At 43.2% G+C, this 20,139-nt stretch overlaps 1 protein-coding gene across 5 annotated transcripts in view; it reads right to left on the minus strand.

Moving 5' to 3' along the window:
- Positions 1 to 20,139, minus strand: part of Sema6a (semaphorin 6A) — a 119,197-nt gene that overhangs the window by 46,254 nt on the left and 52,804 nt on the right. For 4 of the 5 annotated variants that reach the window (XM_021214193.2, XM_029546827.1, XM_021214194.2 and 1 more), the window contains exons 2-6: positions 10,844 to 10,980; positions 8,639 to 8,756; positions 4,485 to 4,545; positions 3,490 to 3,552; positions 2,699 to 2,800 (exon numbers count right to left, since the gene is read on the minus strand). In XM_021214193.2, coding sequence (XP_021069852.1) covers positions 2,699 to 2,800; positions 3,490 to 3,552; positions 4,485 to 4,545; positions 8,639 to 8,756; positions 10,844 to 10,943 — 444 coding nt within the window. In that variant the 5' untranslated portion in view covers positions 10,944 to 10,980. Of the gene's footprint in view, positions 1 to 2,698; positions 2,801 to 3,489; positions 3,553 to 4,484; positions 4,546 to 8,638; positions 8,757 to 10,843; positions 10,981 to 13,047; positions 13,065 to 20,139 lie in introns of those variants that run through there. The other variant, XM_029546826.1, reaches the window with a different exon arrangement.

Below are 20,139 nucleotides of genomic sequence, written 5' to 3' on the forward strand. Positions count from 1 at the left end.
AATCAAGACACTTGAAGTACCTGTACCTTCTGCACTAATGTCTCCAATGCAAGGATGGGACAGGCCTTTCCTGTTGGTAACCACTTTGAGGTAGCCTCTATTTTAAATTATCCTGTGTTTGTAAACTGCATTTCCAAATCCCAGAAAACAGAAGTGTTTTAAAATGCAACTGTGTTTTGGGGGGGAAAGAAAATCAAGTCAGAGACATCCTTTAATGTAGTCTCCCTCACGAGAGCATTCTTTACAGGGGCCTTTTCCAGATACATCATCCCAAAAAGAGCTTTCTGTTGAACTTCACAGACTTTGTGGTCTGTGGTTCCGGCAGATATTCGGCAATGAATCTCTGCACACACCATGCTATGGGGACAACCTACCCAAAGTGGTGTCTGCTCAAATCCAAACTCAAGAGGAATATGAGACCTTCTAAAGCGGCTATTGCTACAGCTGAGTCAAAGCAGGAAGCAGTGAAAAAAAAAAAAAAAGATAGACTGGTTTGTGTCTTTGGAATGGTCTGGAGACTAAACAAATTTAAAAAACAAAACAAGCAAAAAACCATTACTGTGGGGCCAGTGTTACTACAGGTGAGGGACTGTGGGAAATGGAGTATAAGAAGGTCTACGGAGGTATTTTCTATATTAATAATTAATGTGCGATGGGAGAGGGCTCACTGTAGGTGGTGTGATGCCAAGTCTGGATAGGAAGTTGTGGACTAAAAATGAAAGCAGGCTGAGCAAGCCATGGGGAACAAGCCAGTAAGCAGCTTTCCTCTGTGGCTTCTGCTTCAGGCGGCACCACCAAGTTCCTGTCTTAAGTTACTGTTTGACTTCCTTCAGTGCTACAGCATTACCTGAAGCTGTAAGCCGAAATAAACTCTTTCCTCCCCAGATTGCTTTTGGTGTTCTATCAGAGCAATGAAAACGCTAACATGCCTGTACAACACAACCCATAACCTGCACTGCAGAACTCCCATTTCTCAGTGCCCTGTGAATCCCCTTGTCCATCCAGACTGGAGGCAGCCCCATCACCTAGGCTTAAGAGACAGTCTAGGAGGCCTTATTGTCACCCGTCTTTGGCTGTCAATCACAAAATCTGCCTGGGTTTTTTGTTTCGTTTGTTTGTGGCTTTTTTGTTTTGTTTTTGTGTTTGTGTTTTTGTTTTTTAACCTATGCATTTCTCAGTGCTTGGCCACAAGAGAAAATTGACCTAAGTTTTCTGAAAAGAATCTTTTCTCTTTCCTTCAATCCTGGGGCAACACATGTCTCCAGGCACTTGACTTGTCCCTTGTCATTTCAGGGTCCAAAATTTCAGTCCTAGATAAAATGTCTGGTGCTCAGTAGATAATTTCTTCTTTTTGCTTGGGCTACTTTCTCTATCCGGAGTGGCCTCAACCTTCATTTGTCTGACGTCCTACCATCCTTTGTGACAAAAGGTATAGACTGGCTCATTCATGATTCTTCCCACCAAGCACTGGCTTGGGATGTACCATTTCAGATTTTGAGCAATCATGAGTGTGTTCCTTGCCCTGGAAGGTCTCTGGGTGGCGTTAACATCCCAGCTATGCGACCGGCAGGTGGGAACTTTTGGAGGGCTCTCATCCACCTCGCTGCAGCTTCTACTGACTTTATCTCTGGTGAGGGTAAAAGCATTTGTGCTATGCTTCCTTAACTCATCACATCATAGCAACTCCATAGAGGTGTAGCATTTCTCTTGGGGCTTGGCCTCCCCTAATGGCCAACACTTCTCTGCCTTGATAGCCTCAGTGCTTGGCCACAGGAGAAAATCAACATGAGTTTTCTAAGGACAACCTGTGGTCCAAAGAAAAGCTAACAGAGGTGAAGCCAAGATGTTAAAGCATTGGCACCCTGGTCCAGCAGCTCAAGAGCTCTTGGATCCTCAGCTCTAAGTCCCCCTTCACCCCTCATATTGGATTTCTTGGACATTTGTGGCCAATTTTCTTCTTGTTGTTCTTCTTGTTCTTCTTGTTCTTGTTCTTCTTGTTGTTCTTCTTGTTCTTGTTCTTGTTCTTGTTCTTCTTGTTCTTGTTCTTCTTGTTGTTCTTCTTGTTCTTGTTCTTGTTCTTGTTCTTCTTCTTCTTCTTCTTCTTCTTCTTCTTCTTCTTCTTCTTCTTCTTCTTCTTCTTCTCCTTCTCCTTCTCCTCCTCCTCCTCCTCCACTATTTTTTTTTTTCATGTATAAAAGTCAGAGCAAGTAATGCCATGGTCAAGCAAGTTGGTACAAAATGGAATTAAATTCCTCTCTTGCAAATCTTACAAGGAGAGTCTACAGTTTCAAACAGCATGCTTTGCCCACATCTTTTACAATAGAAAATTCCTTACCAAATAAGTGAGTTTTTGTCCTAAGAGAGGGACTACAGGAGTGGAAGGGACAAAGAGATGGAGAGAGGAAATCCACATGCCACTATATGTGGTAAGTATACAGTCTTTGGAACAATAAAGAATAGAGGCTTCTAGAAATAACCATCACAAGAAATGCTCTTTAAAGATGTCAGTCAATTCTGAACAAACAGGAAGCTTAGACGCCTGCTCAGGATCACTCTCCTGGAGCAATACACAAAGCTGGGTAAGAGAGGGGAACCCAAGTGGTGTAGTGTTACCCCTCTTCAGTTGCTGCACGTACGATGCCAGTACATTTTGGGATACCTCCAAGCAGTGTGGTGGCAACAGACAAGTGACAGTTACCCTGTAGTTTCTGCAGGAAGGGTTGAAGGCATTGGTTCCACAGACAAACAGCGTATCATCATCCTTCTTGAGAAGAACTTTAATGAAGTTGTGACATTCATCCTGAAACAGAGTGCAAACTGTTTTTGAATGGAGTCCACACAGAACAAAAGCCCATTCATCACCATCAACGATGGTCCTCCAACAGCAGGGTTACAGTGTGGAGAGAGTACAGCAGATAAGGCTAATGTGAACAAGAAAGGATGTCCATGATTAGTCCAACAGTAAATACAAACATGGAAGACAAGGCTAACGTGTGTGTCTTTTATGTCACAGAAGAACAGAGAGCTGACTACAGCAACCTCCGATCATATTAATTTTAATGCCATATGTTCCAGAGTTCCTTGATGTGCAAGGCTTCTGATTGAAGACTACCTTTATGTTGTTAGTTGACCAAAGGCACAAAAGCCTGAGTTTGCTGTGCTATTCATGAGTGCTTACACAGACTGGAGGTGTGTCCTGGCCTAGGAGGTGGATTACTGGGTTAGGGTACTCAGGAGACCCGATCTAAGTCCATAATCCCTACTGTGCCCTAGGAGTTCTTGATGTAGACCTAGCAGATGTTGTAATGTTTCATCACATTAAGAGCAGGCTATTTTTGCAAATTAAAGCCTTCAATAAGTTGATGGAAAAAGCAATTACTGGGTGAAAAGGGAATAGCAAGATGCATTCAAATCATCGTCTACGGCAGGAGATAACCGTCAAAAACGTAACCCGGAGTGGCAGCCGCAGGAGAAATGAAAATTGCCTACCTTATGTTTCCCCTTCATCCTGCATGTGTCTACGTCAGCCTGTCTAGATTTCCATGTCAGTTTCTGCAGGGATCAAGAAAGAAATCAATTAGAGCCCAGAGGTTGTTGCATTTGATTTTAGAAGTAAGGGTCCCCTTGGGGCAAGTAGAGGCTGAACATATATTTATTGAAAGCTTTCTACACACCTTCCCCATGAGCAACTCCCCGCGACAACAAAAATATTAGAGAAAGAAACTTTTTTGCTTAATTTTATGATTCTTATCTGTTCATTAAACTACAGGATGTTCTCCCTTATGAGATGACAATAAAGGAGAAGCATGGGAATTTCATATAATCATATCTAAAGCAACTTGCAAATTTTAATAAAATGCGTGTGGCTGCCCTTTTTGTTCAGTTAATCAATCAGTGTTTGTAGAGAAGGCCTTTCTCTTAAAATATGGAAGTCATTTTCTTAAACATAAAGTAGACACTCGCTCCAGGCCGAGAGGGGTTTAACTTAGGTTGTGTTCCTTCGTGTCAATTCGTGGGTCAAAGTTCCCTCTTGTACTGCAAAAGTTTCATTAACTAAATTATCCCTGTGTGGAGTCATGAGGAAAGCACACGTTAGGCCTTATGTATGTCTGGGTAATAATTACATTCCAGCCCCTCATCCGTAAAGTAACATTCAGGCTACATGATGTTGAAGCCAACACTGGGACAGTTTTTAATATGTTTTTGGGATAGAATCTTATTTTTGAAAAGTGATATTTTCTTTGATAGACATGGCAATATTTTATTAAAAGATTTTTTTATTTTACAAATTACATAACACCCTGAAATGTATATGCACACACTGATGAAATATGTCTTTTGGAAAGTGTAATAAACCCTCACTCACCCTAAATCAGACATCATAAAAGGTATGCTAGCATTACCCACCCCATTTCAATCATTGCTTTTAAATACGGATTCCCTAAGCATCCCGTTTTAGAAAGATGATTTTAAAAACAACTTACTTTGCTACAGTAAATTTCTTCTGTGTGGGATGTGTCTATATCAACAGTATAAATATGGTCTCTATAAAAGAAAGTCAGACACAAGAGTTAAGACAGCTCATTTTCTACAGAGTAAGTTTATCATGTTCAGGCCAGATAAATCCTTGACGATACTTGTTAAAAACACAGGATGCCCACATGCTAGAAAAAGGAAAGAACTCAGTGTAAGAGATTATCTTGAACCATACTTAGCACTTATTATTTATCTAGGTGTCCAGTTGATATATGAAAACTTTTGGTAACCATTCTCCTAATCTCAGAACTACTGAGCCGTTCATAGAGAACTCAGCCTGGAAGACTCTGAAGGCTAGCCTAGTTTAGAAGCTGGGATACAGAGTCACACTGCTCTTGGTATCTTTAAACCCAGGCACAAGCTGCTTAGTATTCAATGTGTTACATTTGGTAATTTGATGGACAAGAGGATAGAAAGGTAAAATTGTTTCCAGAAGCAACCCTTCCCTCCACAAGACCACTTTGAATTAAAGTATAAATGAACTTGAGCTGAGGCTGAGACTTTGTGTTTCTCCTTCCTCTGTGGTTCTGTCCTGAGTTTGGCTGTCTTTACAGTTTGCTGCCAATCTCCCCTTGGAAGGAGAGAGGCAGAATCGGCAGCTCAGGTGTGGGGCTATATTTAAACCTCCCTTCTGCGTGAGCAGAGCACAAGGGGTCTTTTTGTCTGGAACTGAGAAGAAAGGGAAGAAAAGAGGCTCACTCAGTGGAGGGGGGAGGGCTAACAGGGGTAAATTCAAACAGCTCATTTTCCCTTGAAATAACATTGACATTTTTCTAAAATGCAGGAAGTCCTGGGGCTGGAAAATTATCCGCGGTTTTAAACCAGGACCTCAGGACTCCTGTGTAGACTTTCAAACCTCCTTGTTAGTTAGAAAGACACAGGGGCTGGGGGAGAGGAGAAAGCAATTATTTTGAAGATGTATATATGATATATGTAAGTGTGTATTCAGATATACACATACACACATACACCCATGTATATTCAATTCTTGAGAAGTCTGTTTGCTTCTCTTTCAGAGGAAAAAAATGACAGAAAATTCATGAATGGTTTTACACATGGAAATAAAAGGAGAAAGTAGGGATGTTGGCTTATAGATTTCCTTGCCTGCTCCTGAACTGTGTGTGCACTTGTCTGTGTGTGTGTGTGTGTGTGTGTGTGTGTGTGTGTGTGTGTGTGTGAGTGTGTGTGTAATTTTGGCAGTGAAAGGTATACACTTGTGTCAGGGTAGGACTGAGTGAGCCTGCTTTACAAACTGCAGAACTAAGATGCTTCTCCCAGCTTCTGTGAGGGACCAGCATCACTCTGCCCTTTAATTTTGAGGCCGTTTATTGCATTCCCTTATTACTTGTTTGGCTTTACGATGGCACTGTGGTCAGGCACATTATTAGACTGGAGTTGCCTATGACATTGGAATTGGGTTTGAAATGCCTGGAAGCTTTTCCTTGCCCTTCTTCCCTTCGAAACTTAAGTAGAAGCTGAATATATGAATTGTAAATTAACAACTGATTAATATGCATTGGCAGCTCCTCAGAAAGCTCTCAGATTGCCCCCTTTTGGCATGGTCTGTTTATGTTAATTAGTAGTTTAGAGATTAAAAAGAAAGAAGAATTTACAAAGTGGATAATAATAGGAAAGAATTGGAAGGCGTTCTTGCCACCAAACCCCATCAGTCCCCAGGGTTCTGGATGGGACTTGGCTTTCGATCGCTGACTCCTATTGTCTGGGAGAACTGGGAAGCCTTTTGAAAACAATTCCATGAGGGAAATCTTCTAGACAGTGGCAATCTTGTTCAACATCTCAAAGATCACATGGCTCCAGTGGATAGAAACGGTGCTTTATGGTCAACTATAATCCAAGTCAAAGGATCATTCCTTGCTTCCTCCGTGCATCCCAGGATGCATACAATGCTCTGACATCTTGAATGTAGCCATTGGAAGGCAAACGGAACTTAATCCAAGGACTTCCTCTTTTCTGATCTGTTGACTACAATACTGAGTTGTGTTGCCAAACTTGGAACCTGGATGTCTCAGGGCAGGGTTGGGAAATGTGAAATCAAAAGGAGAGGCTCTGCATGTGGCAAGCATAAAGCTCCTTTTGAGACTGTTTTGGAGTGTATAGAGAAGGGAGGTGGCTGGGTATGGTGTGAATGCAACATGTAAGGTGTTAGACACTTGACCTTCAGGGAATGGCCAGTCTGTTCCATTGTTTGCGAAAGGAGGGTACTTCTCCCCCCCCCCCCTTTTCTCTTTCCTTTTCCCTTTCCTTGAGATGGAGAGTTCAGATGAAACTGTCTTGCTTTTAATGAGCTGGAATAATGAATGCTTCTTAGTCTACACAACACCTGGCTCCTAATGTTCCTATTGCCCTGGGCCTGCAACCCACACCTATGCTAAAAATCACTGGCTACAAGGGCTGTCTGTTTCCATCAGTTTTGTTCCCAGTGCCTCGACTGTGAAGAGAACAACTCATGGGCAATACTGGAGTCAACCTATTTTTCACGGGTTCCATGTTTAACCATTTGTTTTGCTCAGCCTTTTTTTTTTTTTTAAACATTATAAGTATAATCTTGCTTTGCAACATGGTAGGAAATTAACAAGGATACCGAGGAAGGAGCTTCCATGCTTCCAAAGGGGTGGGTACTGAAGGCTCACTGGAATGTTCCATAATGAACAGCTGCAAAGGCTGCTCTCAGGCAACAGCTATTAGACGGTCATTAACACGGGACAAAGAGTTTCACTTCTCAGTGGGCAGCACAGGACAGGGAGTGGCTGTGTGGTCCTCACAGCCAGTCTACCCTCGTTCAAATCCTACAGCTTTTATTGGACCCACTGACTTCTCATCTCTGTCCCTTGAAATCCTTCTACAGGAAGTGGGGAAGGCAAATTGACACTTATGAAGTTATGACCACATGACCACCATGAGGGTCATTTATAAAGTGTGTGTGTATAGTTTTTTTTTTTTTTTTTTTTTTTTTTTTGGTTGGTTGGTTTTTTTTTTAAGTGTTCATTGTTGGTTCTTGCAGCCAAGGGTGTGCTGGGCTTGGGGACACTCATGACACTTGTGACTTTCCACTTCTTACTACAGACACCTTCACCCCTCTCTAAGCTTCCAAGGAAGCTGGTACTGCTGTTATTCTAGCTGTTCTGGTCCTTGGCTCGAAATCACATATGAACATCGCCCATCTTTTTCCTGATGTGAAATGACTCATCTATTTGGAGCCAGGTAAGTCTCCAGAGGAACAACTCAGGATGGTCCTGCCTGAGTGAGCGACATACCCAAACCTGGTTTGAACTGTGGGAAACGGGTTGATCTGGGCACCTCCTGTGAATTGTCACCTTTACAGTTCCACACATGAGCACAGGCTTCATGAAGATACCTGCCTAACCTCTCACCTGGCAGAGGCCACCCACATACTGCCCAAGAAGCCATGGAGCAACTGAACACAGCAGCGTAACAACAACAACAACAACAACAACAAAAGCCCAAGTCCACGTGATCCCAGCCTGGGTGGCATTCATAGGATGGCACTCTGTTTTAGGACAGCAGTGTGTCCAGATGCCATTTCCCAAAGGATGAGTGAAGTTTATCGTTACTGCTCAATCCAGAACACTTCAGAAACATGCACACTATTGCACTTCCTCTGCTCGCTACCATCACTCGGTCAAAGAACTGGAAAATATGCAATGCAAATGTGCAAATAGCTATAACAGACACACATCTCTGCACACTATATAGTCCATGTTGAGACATTCAAGTCGGTTCAACAAACAACTGTCAAGTGGTGGGAGTACTCTACTGTGTACTTGGGTAAATATTTGCATATATGTTCAAGAAACATAGTGGCTTAGTTGAGCTGTCAGCCTCAAAATATGCAATTATTTCTCCGTAAATCCACATAAGGTTAAACAGACATAGAAAAATCCCCAAAAGGTTAAACAGACATGGAAAAATTCTTGAAAGAATGATTGCTTGACAAACACAAGTAGCTTTTAGCTTAAATAACATAGTAAGGGACCTCAAGTTCTTAGAAAGATGTGCCGCAGGTGGGAGGGGACAGGAACCCTCAGGTCCTCTGATGGTGCGTGTGAGGAATGTCTCTTACCGAGCAGCAACGTAGAGGGTTCTGTTCATGATCATGATCATCTGGATGTCCAGCCTGTGCCTCTGCGTGGTGTTCCGTCCTGGCTTGTGGCCCACAAACACCGGATACTGTTTTGTATCTGTGAAAAGCGGAGATGGGGTAAGAGAGGGAAATGCAGATCAAGCCAAGAATCAACGAGCCAGTGTGTGGAGGAGGCGGGCCACAGAATAAAACCATGTTTTAATTCAGACCATGCCACCATTTCCCATCTCCAGCAAAGCTGTTACTTCAGGAAACACTCTGAGAGTACTCCTTGAGGATGATCGAGTTACACTTCAGTTCCAGATGATAATAAGCCCAGTCTTAGCATTTCTAAGCGTCACAGTTTCTAAGGGTTAAACTTGCTGGTCAACCCTTTGCACGAAGGTGCTCTTTTCTTCTCCAGTTTTCTTTTCATCTTCTGTGGAGTGCTAAGCCTGAGGGGGGCAGGCTGCCAAAGATCTTGTCTCCGGACAAAACTATTTCAAAGCTGCCTTCCCCATCAATCACCACAAAGGCAATGTGGTCTGGAGGCGAGAGCCTTCATCCAGGAGCCAGAAGAAAAATACAGTCTCCACAGGCGTCCGGGTGGAATAATCTACCATTGAGGGCAGCCCTGCTAGGTTGGTTGGCATTCTAGGAACTGTGGGAAGTGCACACTGGAGCTAAGCAATTGGCTAATCTCACAGAGAAGTGGGCTTTGACAGGACAGGGTCAAAGTGAGTGTAGCCAGTCGGGTGATCAGGCAGACTCCTTGAGCACATTTCTTTCCACTGGTGCTCTTTGGCTGAGTCTGTGATGTGTAATAATATCTGACCTTTAGAAATACCTGCATCTCAACATCTCTTTGTTTCTAAACCTATAGTCTCCAGAGCATTGGCAACCCTCCAAAAAGCAGAAAGAAAGATGAGTCACATTCAAAAGGCTATGTTTTCTGGGGAGTTTTGAGGATATAACTATGAGTGGGGAACCATTCACAGATTCATGCCTTATGACTGTACTTTAACCCCATGGTATCTGGGCTTTCTCACAGCAGTGTGTTACTAGAGAGCTTCAATATACTTTATTTCCAAATAAGCTTGTCGTACAATCATCTTTAGCTTTTTCTTCCACGATTCTTTAATTTTGTGTATCTGGTCATCACTGGGGTTTTCTCTGGCAACAACTCCTCTATCTCCTTTATCATGGGATTGTGTGGCCATTAACGATTGTCGATAACATATTTGGGCCAGGCTTCCTCTTGAAGTGGAACATCAAAGATATAAATATTATGTAGATGGAGATAAATCCATGGCTATTTGATGCCTAATTGTACATGAGGGCAACATGGCTACTTCAGAAGTGATAGCATTGACCTTTGATCTTCTGTCCACCCACTGTTATATGATTCAGGCGTGGCTCCTCATCTTTGTATAAAATCAACTCCTTCTCCAGAAATCCCAGCTGGAAGCTCGGCACTGGTGTATCTACTTTCTGTGTAATGTCCTGGACATCTTTTGGTATGGTTCACTCACTGTTTGGGAATAACTACATAGAAAGTGGTGCTTGACCTTTGCTGGGACACAACTGCCTTTTGGAGAGAGACAATAAAATAGGGAATTGGGTGTTCTTTCCAAAACAGAGGTAAGACTTTCCTCTTTTGGGGAGTCACCAGAAGTTCTACTTATGCCAGCATCTGCCTCTGACATAAAGCAGGTATCAAAATAAAGTTATAAATCGAATGAATCTTCTATAGATCCAAAGCCAGCCCCTTGCTGAGAGTAGCAAGCTTCTAAGGCTTTTTTAAAAAGTTGTTTTTTCTTCTTAATTATTTAAAACACACCCACTATTTTGTATATAAATGTTACAAATAAAAACACTCTCAGTCCTCAAATGTCAGCAATATTCTCTCCTGTAGCTGGTGTGGAGGCAGGAGCATGCCTCTGTGTATAGAGTAAAATTTCATCAGGAGGCTCGAGGGACATTTCAAAGACTTGCTGGTGTTGCTACAACCCTTGATGAAGCTATGAACCGTCTCCCTATCCATCCAGCTCCATCCGAACAACCTGATGTGAATCACCTATCCTTGTTGCACATGCAGTTGAAAATGACTTGGGTCTCTTTGGGTTCCCTTTTAACTTTTGGCTGGGCGGAGGCAGGCTAAGATGCCCTCCAAAGCCAAGCGAGAATGAAGAGTGTGGTACTTACAGTTGCCATGCGAAATACTGATTGGCTCAGAATCTTCTGGGAAACCAGCCCCAGCGCAGTGTAGCAGTGTGAGACACAGCAGTAAGGCTGCTGGCCGCATAGTAGTTCAGCGGGGAGGTTTACTTCTCTACTTCACCCTGCCAAAGACAAAGGAAGAGCCTGCTTACTTCTCAGTTTCTCTCTTTTTTTGCGCAAGTCAGCTTCATTCAGTTCTATAAAATGCAACGGTCTTGAAGATAATTCAAGACAAAAGGCTTCTATTTTCTGCCTGGTCCACAGTGAATTCATTGGTCATACTGTATTACGTAAAGACAGTGCCCAGTACCCACTGGGCCCAATGTCACCCTAGCACCACACATGCTTGCAAATAAGCCTCACTTCCTTTGACCAGGCCATTACAGGTCATGGTGGCTGCAATCTCACAATTATAAAACTCTGGATTTCAAGAAGTATGAACAACTGCAAGCAAATTTTTTTTTTTCTTTTCCTTTATACAGGTTTACAAAGGTCAAAAATTGCCATCTTCCACGAGTATTTGGGGCGGGGGGAGGCAGTCAAGACTCTCTCAGAAATGTGACGCCATGGTCAGTAGTGAAGAATGTGAGAGCTGATAATGATCTAGACTCCCAGCTTCATTATAAGTCAGAATACATGCCATACTATGACCCAATGGCACTATGATGGTGTCATACCTCTGCCTTTAGTATGCGACACACACACACACACACACACACACACACACACACACACACCCCCCTGATTCCATTTTCTTATTTCCAATAGAACCCCGTATTTAGTAGAGTTGAGATGTTGACCTTGCTTGTCACTTCACAGTGACTTCAGACCTAAATGGAAATTATATAATCTATTTTTTATTAAAATATAATTATATTGTCATCCCCTTTCCTCCTTCAAGCACCTCCTTTGCCCGTTACTCTATATCAAAGTCTCTCTTCCTTGAGATACACACACACAACCTGCTGAGTCTGATTAGCATTACTTGTATTATATGAATTGAAGGTCAACCACTCCATATTAGGAGGCTCGTCCTGGAGAAGACTAACCCTCACTTCCTCATCAACTGTTAGTTACCTGTGGTTCTTCACCTGGGGGTATATAGACTACTTTTTAAAAGAACATCATTTCCAACTCTGTGACGAGAGTCTGAACTGGCCTCTTGGAACATCATTGCTGATTTTTAAAAAAAAAGAGAATCATATCTCTGTGCATTGGTTTTGCAACAATACTGTTCTGCTCAGCTGTATTCTGTTAAGGCAGCTTTTATGTGGAGCAGGATCCTTCTACAGCTCAAATAAATAAATAAATAAATAAATAAAGTCCCAGGGAACTACTGGATACAGTGAACACAGTCCCATGCTACAGTAAATACCACATCACTCTCAGGAGGATTTCAAATAAGCATTGATGTATCAGGGAAATTAACGTAAAATGGGCTATCGTTTCATCTTCCCAGAGAAGCAGTCTTTGAAGCAGCCTGCCAAAGATTATCTTTTTTTTTTTTTTTTTTTTGAAGAAAGCTATTCTGCAGTAGTCCATCAATCATTTAAGACTTGTGTTTAGAAATGTCAAACCTAGTAACCTAAATGTCTTTGAAAGTTAATTTGGCAAACAAACTACTAACTTACACTTTCTGGAACATCATTTAATATTAGATACCTATGTCTCTTTTCTTCATGCCAAAAAAAGCATTAACAAGTCCCGAGTGCATTGTAGGTTATAATTTCACAGACACAGCTGGGTCTTAATCATTTCTTCAACCGAAAAGTGCACATTAATTAATTTGCTTTATCTCAAAGAAAAATCAAAGCGGGGAAAGAAGTCGAGAGAAAAGCCTAAACAATTCTATATCTCTATCTCTGATGTGCAGATTAAAATTGAACTTCGAGTGATTACTCGTTTGCAAAGGCAGTCCATTCCGAGGAGACATAGCATATATTTACAGGACAGTTAACAACAGGTCCATTCATTCCCTTCTTCGCCTGTACTCCCTAATCTGGGGCATGTGAACACAAAGGAAAGAAGCTCTGAGGTCCCCACTGCTTCTCTGGAGCCCTGTTCAGTACGACATCAAGGGGGGAGGGGCACTCAGTAATCAGAGTGCCTGAAACACAAACACGGCTCACATCAGTGGTCACATTTTGGGTGAGAAAACATGCAGCAAGGAACGGCAGCGGCGGCGTTACCCAGGGCAGAATTACAGCATGAGTTCACAGCATGGCGCACGGCAAAGGAGATGCAGGAAGCAGAGCAGCATTCCCCTAGAATGTTGGGAAATATAGAATATGTATTTTAAAGATATTTTTCTGTACATGACTAAAGAGCCCCTACCCTGCCACAGCTGCATCCACCTCTGCACAAATGTCCCGTAAGCTCAAGACAAAGTCCCACTTTTTAAAATTATATCTGAACTCTTTCCACCTTATGATGGCATGGGGCAAAATCCCCAAGCCTTGAAGTTGGCAGGATGAACAGTGTAGAGAAATCTATGATGCAGTTCCACAGCTTCTCTTAATGCATCATAGAGTCAACATCACGATTCAGACGTGCCACGGATGCATCTCCAGGGCTATATCTACAGTTGTGTTCTTTACCAGGAGAGAACAGTTTCATCCGCTCCTCTAGCTTCCCATCATCAAGGCGATTAACAAGTTCATCACATGGATGAAAGTGGTGAAACTTAGCGGGCCTTGCCAAGTTGATCTTGTGGAACCAGTATCTATACACATAAATGAGGACACTGCCTGATTTAAAGACCACATGGGGTTGCCCCACTCCCTGTCTGCAAGTTCAGCTATGGATACTATTAGCGTGTAGACCTGACTGTACAGACACAACTTTTGATTGTTTTGGTAGACACAATGGAAATCTCCCAGAATGTTCACACTCAAAGAAGGTTTTAATCATGAGTGGTAGTGATGTGAAAACATGTCCTGAAACCCCTAGCAATGTCCCGGAATAGAGGGAGAAAATAGTGGTGCTGGGGGCTATGAAGTTTCAGCAATCCCTTTAAAAACACGTCTTCTACTGACATCATAGGAAGCTTTAACGATAATCAATAATTCACATGGTCGTTATTAGAAGGAAGGACACGCTAATAATGTGACTCTAGGCAGCTCAGTCAGGCTGGCTGGTTCTCCATTTTGTCACCTGTAAAATGAAAGGACAGGAAATGGGATGAATCCATAAAAGCCCCGAGGCTGAGACTGTATATGTTCCGGTGAAGAAAAAAAAGGGAGAAGAAGAGAGAAAGGATTCTAGGTAGTGCAGCACAGGGAGTGGCCCTGAGCCAAGCCACCTTGCTGCCTTTTCTAGGCTGAGGTAACCATCAGGAAGCAGAAAGAAGAGTCAGAGGAGCAGGTTAGGGCCAAGACTGAGGGGAGGTGCTAAGGTGGGAAAAAGAAGTCAGGTTCTGAGATTATGACAAGTCAGGCAGACAAAGTTCCGAGCCCCTGGGAAACACGCTTTTCAAGTCAATCACGCTAACAGGCCCCCTTCATTCGTCTGTGGATGGAGAAGTATGGACAATCTGTGTGCGCATGTGTGATTGGTACTGTGCATGATGAACAGGAGATGTGGAGAAGGACTTTCTTACATCAGCCTAGTGGACGCCAACGGACACAGCAGAGAAGGCTGGGCACATTTCATCTGTTGGTGCCAAGAACACTAGCATGCCATGCTACCTCATCTCGAGGTCAGTGGGGTCAAGCATATGTCTGATAATTATGGCAATCCTGACAGACAGGCCTGATCATGCCCATAGAAGGAAATTGAGACCCAGGCAGCCGGCTCAGCCACAGTTCCAGGTAGCACATAGTAAACATCTACAGCGCATTAGGGAACAGCAACAGCAATGATCATCAAAGGGCAGAGCTAGCTCTCAACCCCCGATCTGTATGATTACAAAGTTTATGTCCTTCCTAGGACATCAAGGAAGGGGAACAGAAAAGGGCAAGGGAGGGTGTAGGTAGAAACTTTACTTAAGATAATAATCGAATATGGGTTGATACATCTTTGCTTACGAGGCTAGAGTGGCTGAAAGTCCCTAATGGCTCCAGTCATAAAAATCCATAAACTGAGTGTGCAGTAACTTTCAAAACATGTAGGCTCTCAGGCTCGTTCCATTTTATGGGCCTGTGATCACAGTCCTAGGGTGATGGAAAGATGCAAATACGTCTCAACCACAGACTTAAGAGGTATTATGATTATGTCGGAGCACCACTGTGTTAAGCGGGACCATTTGCCTCCTTCCTTCCTCCCTTGATGGAGATGTTTTAGAGTCAGATGTCTCATAGGGAGTAGTGTCATTTGTTAAGGCTAAGAACGAGGCTGCCTGCTCCTGTGGCTGATAAACAGATCAGACACCTCTCAAGCCAGCGAGGAACCTTCACCCACGCGGAGGTCTGAAAGCAGGGTGCTTGTGCAGAAAGTCCAGCTCACTGAATGCTGGAGACCAGCCAGAGATAGAAACTGCTGATTATTCTCTCACTAGAGGAAAATGTAAAGCATTAATGAGCACTTAAATAGTAGGTGTCCTTCACTGACCTGGACAGGCCTGCTTCAAGGACTCCAGCATGAGAAGGATGCTGCTGTCCACAGGATGTGGAGGAGGGCGAGAGAACACTTCCCGAATGAAATTAGAAACAGCTTGGGCCCATTGATTGTGGTGGAAATGGTCAGTGCGCAGGCTTCGAGGGGGGGTGGGGGGTGTGGACCAGAAGGTAGAACCACCTGTCTTGGGATGCTTGCATTAAGAGCTAAGGTTCAAAGAAAATGTGAGAAATCACTCTAGCCTCTTAATACAGCCTCATTTCTCTTCTTCTCAGCCATTAACAGAGACATAAAAGCGCCCGTTTCAGAGGAAAGGGAAATGCCACAGACCTAACTTCAACACATTTTGGAAAGCAATGATAGCGCTCAATGGAGGGTTATAATAAATATCGACTGTGTATAATAGATGGTCCATTTCGGGCCTGAAACCGCTGGCACAGAGGCACGCAAGGGCAGTTGTGAATTCGGCAGGACTTGTAGAACTTTTATCTTATTTGTATTTTTTTTCCCCCCATAAAGGCTGGTGCACGTCTATGAACTTTCAGATGGAAGAAGGCACGGCATGATTTTTTGGTTCTTCTTTCTAATGCACCTTCACCTCCCGACCCCCACCATTCCTGAACACGTGCCTCTGAGCCAGCGCCTTCTGTGGACTTCACTTAGATGCTTCAAGATAGACTCTAAGGGCTCATTCGGTCTCCACCACTGTAGTCATGATCTCCACAGGCCTCAAAACAGAGGCAAGCAATCTTGATCTCAGAAATCAGCAAGACCCAACCCTGCGTACCCAGCTTTTTGCCATCCCCACCTCTTTTAAACTTTAAAAAAAAAAAATATTGCTGAACTGAAATATCGGCTCCAGCTGCAGCAACAAACGCTCCTTTCATCTCACTGTTAAGAAAACCGAGACCCCAAGAAACGGGGTCACTTGCCAAATGTGGATCTTAAGGCAAGTGGCAAAGCCAAACAGCAGTTGAGGGCTCCCTGCTCCTACATGGCACTCTCCCCGACATGACTCTGCCTTCAGAAAAGGAGCCAAAATTCATTCATTTCTCCTTGGCTTATTGCCTGATGTTCGTTTGATTTTCATCTCGCTGACTGCTTTCTCGGAGAAGCCAGGCACTGTGTGGAGGCGCTGATGCAGGGATGGGAACCCCGTGAATATGCCCTAGACCTCATGAGTAGTGGCTGGGTCTGACAGCGCTTGGAGTCACACCAAAATAGAACACAAGTGCAACAATACCTTTTCAAAAGTGGCTAAGAGTTTACCTCGGGCGGGGGTGTTGCTGAGGTAAGCAGGGTGAGAAGACCTGCAGAAGCTTGGGGAGAGCCCAGGCAGTTTGTGAACCTCACTACAGGTTCAGACAGTTCAGATGTAAGGACCACACCCAGGCAGCTGTGGACAACTTCACGCTGGATGGACTCACTTTGGTCCAATTCTTGTACCAGAGAAAATTTTGCTTAAAGGAAAGTCAAACATTTGTCCAATGTAACAGGTGGGTTTTCTTTTTTCTTTTTTTCTTTTTCCTTTTTCTTTCTTTCTTTTTTTTTTTTTTTTTTCCTTTTCAGTCAAAGTATTGTAACGCAGGATAACAGAAACCAATGGGTAGAGGTATTCTAAGGCGGAAACTCAAGATGTCCTTATGGATGGCCAAGAGCTGAGCAGGTAGGTCATTGTACATCAGTGACCCTAATTTTCTGTACATTTTATTAAAAGCAACACACGTTAGGCGTAAGGTACTTTGCCCAGGTGCTTACAAGAGTAGGTATGTGCAGAATGACTTCAAAAGAGCAAACTACAGAAAGTCAAACACTGGGGCTTTTCATGCCCTCGTCAGTACATAGTGTTTGGAAAGGATAGCTCTCTCATAATGCATCATCTATCTTCTCTTCATACTGTTAATAGAGAAGATAACCCCCCCACCCCACCTCACCGTACCCCCCACCCCCAGCCCTGTGTCACAATTGTAACTTCCCAAGGCTTCCTCTCTCTGGCATGCTGGGCTTCCACCCCTGTGAGGTGTTCTTTCCTTACTTTGGAATCAGCTTCAAACATGGCTCAGAAGAAATCCAAACAACCTAAACAGCCCCGCCCCCCATGATGCTACCAATCATGAATAACTGAAGCTTTGAAATTCTACAAACCTGCTTATAAATGTTTGCCTTTGTTAAAAAAAATAGTTGTGGGATTAGAGAGAGCGCAGTGCGCTTCTCTTGCCGTCAGGTCCTCTGGTGCTGGCTGCCTACGCCACCCTGCCTTCCGGTTCTCTGCTCTCAGCAATGAGCGCTGATGCTTTCCTTGCATGCTGAAAGCCAAAAATAGAACTTATAATTGACTAATGGTTTCTGATTGTACAAAAAGAGACATAATATCATTACAGGGAATGCTCCCTAATAGTAACGTCTGTCCTCAGTAATGTCTCAATGCTCGCAAGAGCCTTTTAATGTCTCGGTATGTCTACACACACACACACACACACACACACACACACACACACACACACACAGAGAGAGAGAGAGAGAGAGAGAGAGAGAGAGAGAGAGAGAGAGAGAGAGAGAGAGAGAGAACAAATGAGATAGAAGCACCACTTCCCAAAATTTCCTTACATTCCTTTGGATAGTTACTTCACTACCATTTTTATAAAAAGGTCTGCTTCATGTGCTAATAATGAAGGTGAAATCACAGGCCCACACAGTTAAAACAATTACTGAGTCAGGCAGACACTGCCAAGTTTGCCTAAGTTAATACCATTTTTATTGGCTGTGTTCATGTACTTTACACGTAAAAACAGTGACTCATGAGGTTGGCTTTATTGACTGAGAGCAAAGTAATCAAGGACTTTCCCAAAGGCAGTTATCAATTTGCTTTCGGGTGGAGGGAAAAGCATTTGGTAGTTGCCCAAATTGGAGTCGACTCTGGTCACACCACTCCCTAAAACATTCACTTATTATTACTATTCTTTTAAATAAGAAGTCCTACCTTCAAGATCAATCATTACCCCCAAACATCCGGAATAAATGCTTCCTTAAGGCCAATGAACGTAAGTTCCAGGAAGCTGGGGCTTTGTTTAAATGTCCCCACTCCCTAATGATGTGCTTCTCTTCATAGGTGACTGAAGGGTCAGAGCCCAGACCCAGACTTACAGTCCTGTTTATCAGAAGAGTGACAGAGTGCAATGAGGCGGTCAGCACCTGGACAAACCATTTCGGTGTAGCAAACTGTTTTTAAAACTGTCTCAACTCTCCCCTAAGTTTAAAAGAAAACAAAATGTGTTTTACACTGCTCTGTCGTATGTGGCTTGCTTGCTCTGGAAACACAGGCACACAGCCCAAACCAAACAAACCCCCTGAAAGCCAGAAAGTTTTTCCCTACTTATTTGGCATCACAGTGAGACTTGAGGCAGCATGAGGCCATTTGTTGACTGCCTTTAGAGTAAATATTTCCATGTTTCACTGCAAAACTATTAGTAAGTTTAATTTTGCTACATATCACTGCAGACCTGATTTGGGTTATCTGTCTCTCTGCCCCTTGTCTGTCACCTGCTACATTTTGATCCTGAGACACATGTTCTCCAGGGTTTGCAAAATCAGAAGCCTTGGAGGTGAGTACAAACAGAATCGGTAGTAAGGAGGGAGACCTCCCAGGACAGGGCTGCCAACTCAGACAGGAAACTCTCTGTCACATGGTCTCTTGTTGAAAGCTCCAGAGAATTATAAATAAATAAATAAATAAATAAATAAATAAAAAAGTTTTAGCTGATTTATTTTTCTAGTGTCGCATTATCCTTCGGGGCTAATTCAGTGATTAGGAATTGCTGAGTGAGTCAACTTTTCCTAATTTCCTCTATTCTGTGTTTTTTTTTTTTTTCCCTAAATAACAGATTGACAGGCTTCCCCTCCCTGCAAGACACCAACAGGAAAAAAGGTTTCCACAAAATGAATGAGGCTCACAAGGCAGATATCATCTTGGTAGGGAGGATTCCAAAGTGGATGTGGGAAGCGGCTGCATGGCAAGGCTTGGAACCCTTCTTCTTGGGGGAGCCTTCACTTGCTCATTTGACCTCAAGTACAAGCGGCTCGACCTTCCTTCCTTTGTAATGGGGGTGCACCCCACAGGCTGCTTCGTGTTAGTGTGTTGTGTAGTTTCTCCCAAGTAATGTTCACGAGGTCAGCTATCAGTAATCTCTTTCTCCGATGGAACAAAGGAGCAAGGGACATTCCCAGTTGCAGGGCATCCTCTGAATGGCAGGACTTCACCAGCAACAGCTTCTTTATTTATTTATTCACGCGGTTCATTTTCCAACCCCGGTCAGTCTTCTTTCTCTTCTCTCTCCCATCCCCTCCTCCTTCTTTTGGTAAAACCAGAACTTACCAAACTAGGAAATAAAAGGGGGAACTTGGAATTTTGGATTCCCAGGATCTTTCCAGTGGACAGCATGGGCTTAGAAGACACATGTGTTCCCTCCCTGTCTAGGTTACTTTTCTAGTAGGCTTTTTAAAAATATCCTCTGCCAAAGAAATTAGCCATTAGTTTTCAACTAAGCTTCAGGCAAATGCTGAGGATAAAGGCAAAAAAAAAAAAAAAAAAAAAAAAAAAACAGCCATATTCCTTGCCCAAATATCTCAATAATGATCTCTAACTCAAATAGTGCTAAAATTCCTTGCCTTTTCCTGCCTGTCTTAATCTGGTCCCCCACATCCACCCAGCTTACAGCACCATCTTCCAG

This window comes from Mus pahari, chromosome 15 (assembly GCF_900095145.1).
Source record: "Mus pahari chromosome 15, PAHARI_EIJ_v1.1, whole genome shotgun sequence".
Classification (NCBI taxonomy): domain Eukaryota; kingdom Metazoa; phylum Chordata; class Mammalia; order Rodentia; family Muridae; genus Mus; species Mus pahari.